Source organism: Kogia breviceps, chromosome 1 (assembly GCF_026419965.1).
Source record: "Kogia breviceps isolate mKogBre1 chromosome 1, mKogBre1 haplotype 1, whole genome shotgun sequence".
Classification (NCBI taxonomy): domain Eukaryota; kingdom Metazoa; phylum Chordata; class Mammalia; order Artiodactyla; family Physeteridae; genus Kogia; species Kogia breviceps.
The window spans coordinates 24320482-24323936 of record NC_081310.1 but is presented as its reverse complement, the minus strand read 5'-3'; the positions used below and the strand labels follow the sequence as shown (position 1 = coordinate 24323936).

The 3455-nt window shown below is 55.1% G+C and overlaps 1 protein-coding gene across 1 annotated transcript; it reads left to right on the top strand.

Annotated features, from left to right (window-relative positions):
- The first annotated feature begins 260 nt into the window (after positions 1-260).
- ZNF648 (zinc finger protein 648) lies at positions 261-1838 on the top strand. Its single transcript, XM_059068895.1, is given in 3 exon segments — positions 261-312; positions 315-642; positions 644-1838. Coding segments are annotated over 3 exon segments (1575 nt in total).
- The last annotated feature ends 1617 nt before the right edge of the window (positions 1839-3455 follow it).

The window sequence follows — 3455 nt, the reverse complement described above, 5'->3', positions numbered from 1 at the left end:
CCTGGGGCTTCGGGCAAGTGGGACCTCCAAAGGATTAAGGGTGACCGTGGAGTTCTCAGCAGGGCCCAGCTCCTCCTTCGCCTGTGAGGGGCAGCAACGTGGCGGAATGGCTACCAGCTGGACACAGATCTGTAGCGAGAACTCAGTCCCCGTGGCCGCGAAGGTGATTAAGTCCATTCTTTGTGATTTTCCTTTTTGCAGGTATCCCGAGCCAAGTAAAGGTCTGTGTCGGAGAAGCAGGGATAGAAGGGCCTGCACATATGGCACAGGTGGACCCCCAGGATGGACAGCATGAGGCATCTCCTCTCTGCAGCTATATGACCCCCGGATGCTGTGCATGAACTTGGACAGTGAGGATGAGGAACATGGACAGGCAGGAGACAAAGGGGGCACTGGCGACACTGGTCAGCAGGCCCATTCAAGGCTCAGCTCCCAAGGGACTCAGGACAAAACTGACTTGCCACGGCAGCATCCGTTCCGCAAAAAGGAAGAGAAATTCTCTGACTCCTTTAGTGCAGGAGTCGTGGGGAAGAAACCCATGGCAATGCCTAGGAGGAAGGCCAGCTGGGAAAGAGGTGAGTCAAGGATCACCCCGACTCAGGACTCCCCCAGAGCAAGCACAGTTCCCAGTGCTCTCCCCAGGGTTCGGTCAGATGCAACCTCCTAGGGACCCATTACCTGCTGGTAATGATGGAGACTGGAGGGCAAACCTGGACGCTGCGCTAGGTGTCCCATCCAACTTCCCCGGTTCTGGAAGGTATTTCTGTGCCCAGAAAGGGGTAGACAAGTCCCCAGACAGCTCCTCTCCAGCGTGTGTCCCCAAGGCGGCGGGCGGTTGGGACCCCTCCACGCAGGAGACACGTATACCAGCCCAGGGGTCGGCCACCCCGGCCAACCTGGCAGCGGAGGCGCTGGCCAAAGTGCGGAAGGGCTTTAAGGAGGAGAACCCGGCGGGCGCCACGCCTTACGCGTGCGAGCTGGGCGGGAAGGTGTACTCCCACCGGGGCACTCTCCAGCAGCACCAGCGCGTGCACTCGGGCGAACGGCCCTGCCGGTGCCCCTTCTGAGACAAAGCCTACACCTGGTCCTCGGACCACCGCAAGCACATCCGCGCGCACACGGGCGAGAAACCCTACCCTTGCCCGGACTGCGGCAAGGCCTTCGTGCGCTCCTCCGACCTGCGCACACACCAGCGCAACATGCACAGCAACGACAAGCCCTTCCCGCGTGCCGAGTGCGGCCTGACCTTCAACAAGCCGCTGTCGCTGCTTCGCCACCAGCGCACGCACCTGGGCGAGAAGCCCTTCCACTGCCCCACCTGCGATCGGGAGTTCGCCGTGGCCAGTCGGATGATGGAGCATCAACGCGTGCCCTCGGGCGAGCGGCCCTTCCCCTGCCCCACCTGCGGCAAGTGCTTCACCAAATCCTCCAACCTGATGGAGCACCAGACGCTGCACACAGGCCAGAGGCCCCTCAAGTGCGCCGACTGCGGCGTGGCCTTCGCGCAGCCCTCGCGCCTCGCGCGCCACCAGCGCATCCACACGGGCGAGAGGCCCTTTCCTTGCGCGCGGTGTGGTCAGGCCTTTGCGCCCTCCTCCACGCTGAAGCGGCACCAACAGATCCACTCCGGGAAGAAGGGCTTCCTCTGCGCCGAGCGCGGCAGGGCTTTCCGCATTGACTCGGAGCTGGCCCAGCGCATTCGGTTGCACAACGGGGAGAGGCCCTACCAGTGTGAGGACTGCGGCCAGGCCTTCACCCGCTGCAACCACCTCCAACGACACCGAGCCAAGCACCGCAGCTGCAAGAAGGAGCCCATCTCCTCCTCCTTGGACGAGTGAGGGCTCCATCAGCTGACTCTCAGGGAAGGTGAAGACATGGCCGACCACGGATGCGGTGAGGAAAAAGACTAACCCGTTCTGCCCTCAAAGCCATATGCAAATACCAAGAAGGCATCCGGGCTGGTCCTATCTAGAGAAAGGTACTTTTCTGTTTTTATGTGAATAAAGGAATCCCCAGATGTGGTCTCTAAGGAGGAATCTTCCAAAGCAGCACGTTATACCTGTGGGTAACTCAAACCCATCCAGATGGCTCAGCATTTCACTTTCCTAACGAAATGGCTTTACCCTGGGGAATGTCTTCATGAGTCATGGCTTTGAATTAGAGAAGGCCTTTATCTTAAAGAGAGGGGCGTTTATGTCCTATGTTTGGGACCCAGTTATCCTAGAAATCCAGAACAGTCTTAGCATCTGAAAAAGAAGCCTGCTTCTCTTCACAGTGGAGCTTGGTAACTAGAACTAATCTGAGTCTCACCTGCAAAATTCACAGGTGCCTCCTCTCTGGCTACCTCTTCTCCTGTTTCCACCCAGGGAGCTTCAGTCACATGCTATATTTACAGAGGAATCTGCCCATTTACAGAGACATATACAAAATTTCTCCCTATGGGCTTGACCATGGTTCAGGAAGCCTTTTAGGTTCATTTAAACTTGCCAGGATCAAGAACTCCAATGTGAAGTAAATAAAATAAAGTACCCCTTGCCCAAGTGCAATTAGCTTGTTTCACCATCATGAAAAACAGGTTTGAGGGCTTCCCTGGTGGTGCAGTGGTTGAGAGTCCGCCTGCCGATGCAGGGGACACAGGTTCGTGCCCCGGTCCGGGAAGATCCCACATGCTGTGGAGCGGCTGGGCCCGTGAGCCATGGCCACTGAGCCTGCGCGTCCGGAGCCTGTGCTCCGCAACGGGAGAGGCCACGGCAGTGAGAGGCCCGCGTACCCCAAAAATCAACAACAACAACAAAACAGGTTTGAAAACCTACATGACTCACAGTTATTCTCTAACAAGGTTAACTGAAATTTGCATTACTAACAGCCATTCTTAGAGATGTACCGCTACATACATTGATTTTGTATAGTTTAAAAGTCAGTAGTTCTTATCTCTGGACCTCAACCGGGAGGAATCCATGACTTCACAGAGTTCCGTTGAGGCACAGAGGTAAACTGCACTTCTAATCTTACCATAGTTAAAGAAGATACTCCATAAAAAGGTATTGTACTCTCCTTTTGAGGATATCTTTACTGTATTCCTAAAATCGCCACCAAAACCTGCCAAATCTGAATTTCACTTGAATTTCAGCTGATTTGGACCCAGGGAGTGACTGCTAAGTAGTGTTCTTATGCTTGACACGTGGAGGCCAGAGAGAACTCCTATACATGTCATGCCTTGTTTGACAAAGGTAACCTTAGAGCTCTGACTGCATGCCTGGCGGTTTTGTGTGTTGACTCACTGAGATACATCTGCATGTCCAAACGACAGAGGTAGCCAGTTCTGGGTCCAGCTGGAGAGCCAGTGGTTGGGTTCCTAGTCCTTCTCCACATTCACCAGTGACATGACCTTGAATTCAGCTTCTGCATCTGAATTGGCAAAATAGGAATGGTAATAACGGGGTAATAAAAGTGAG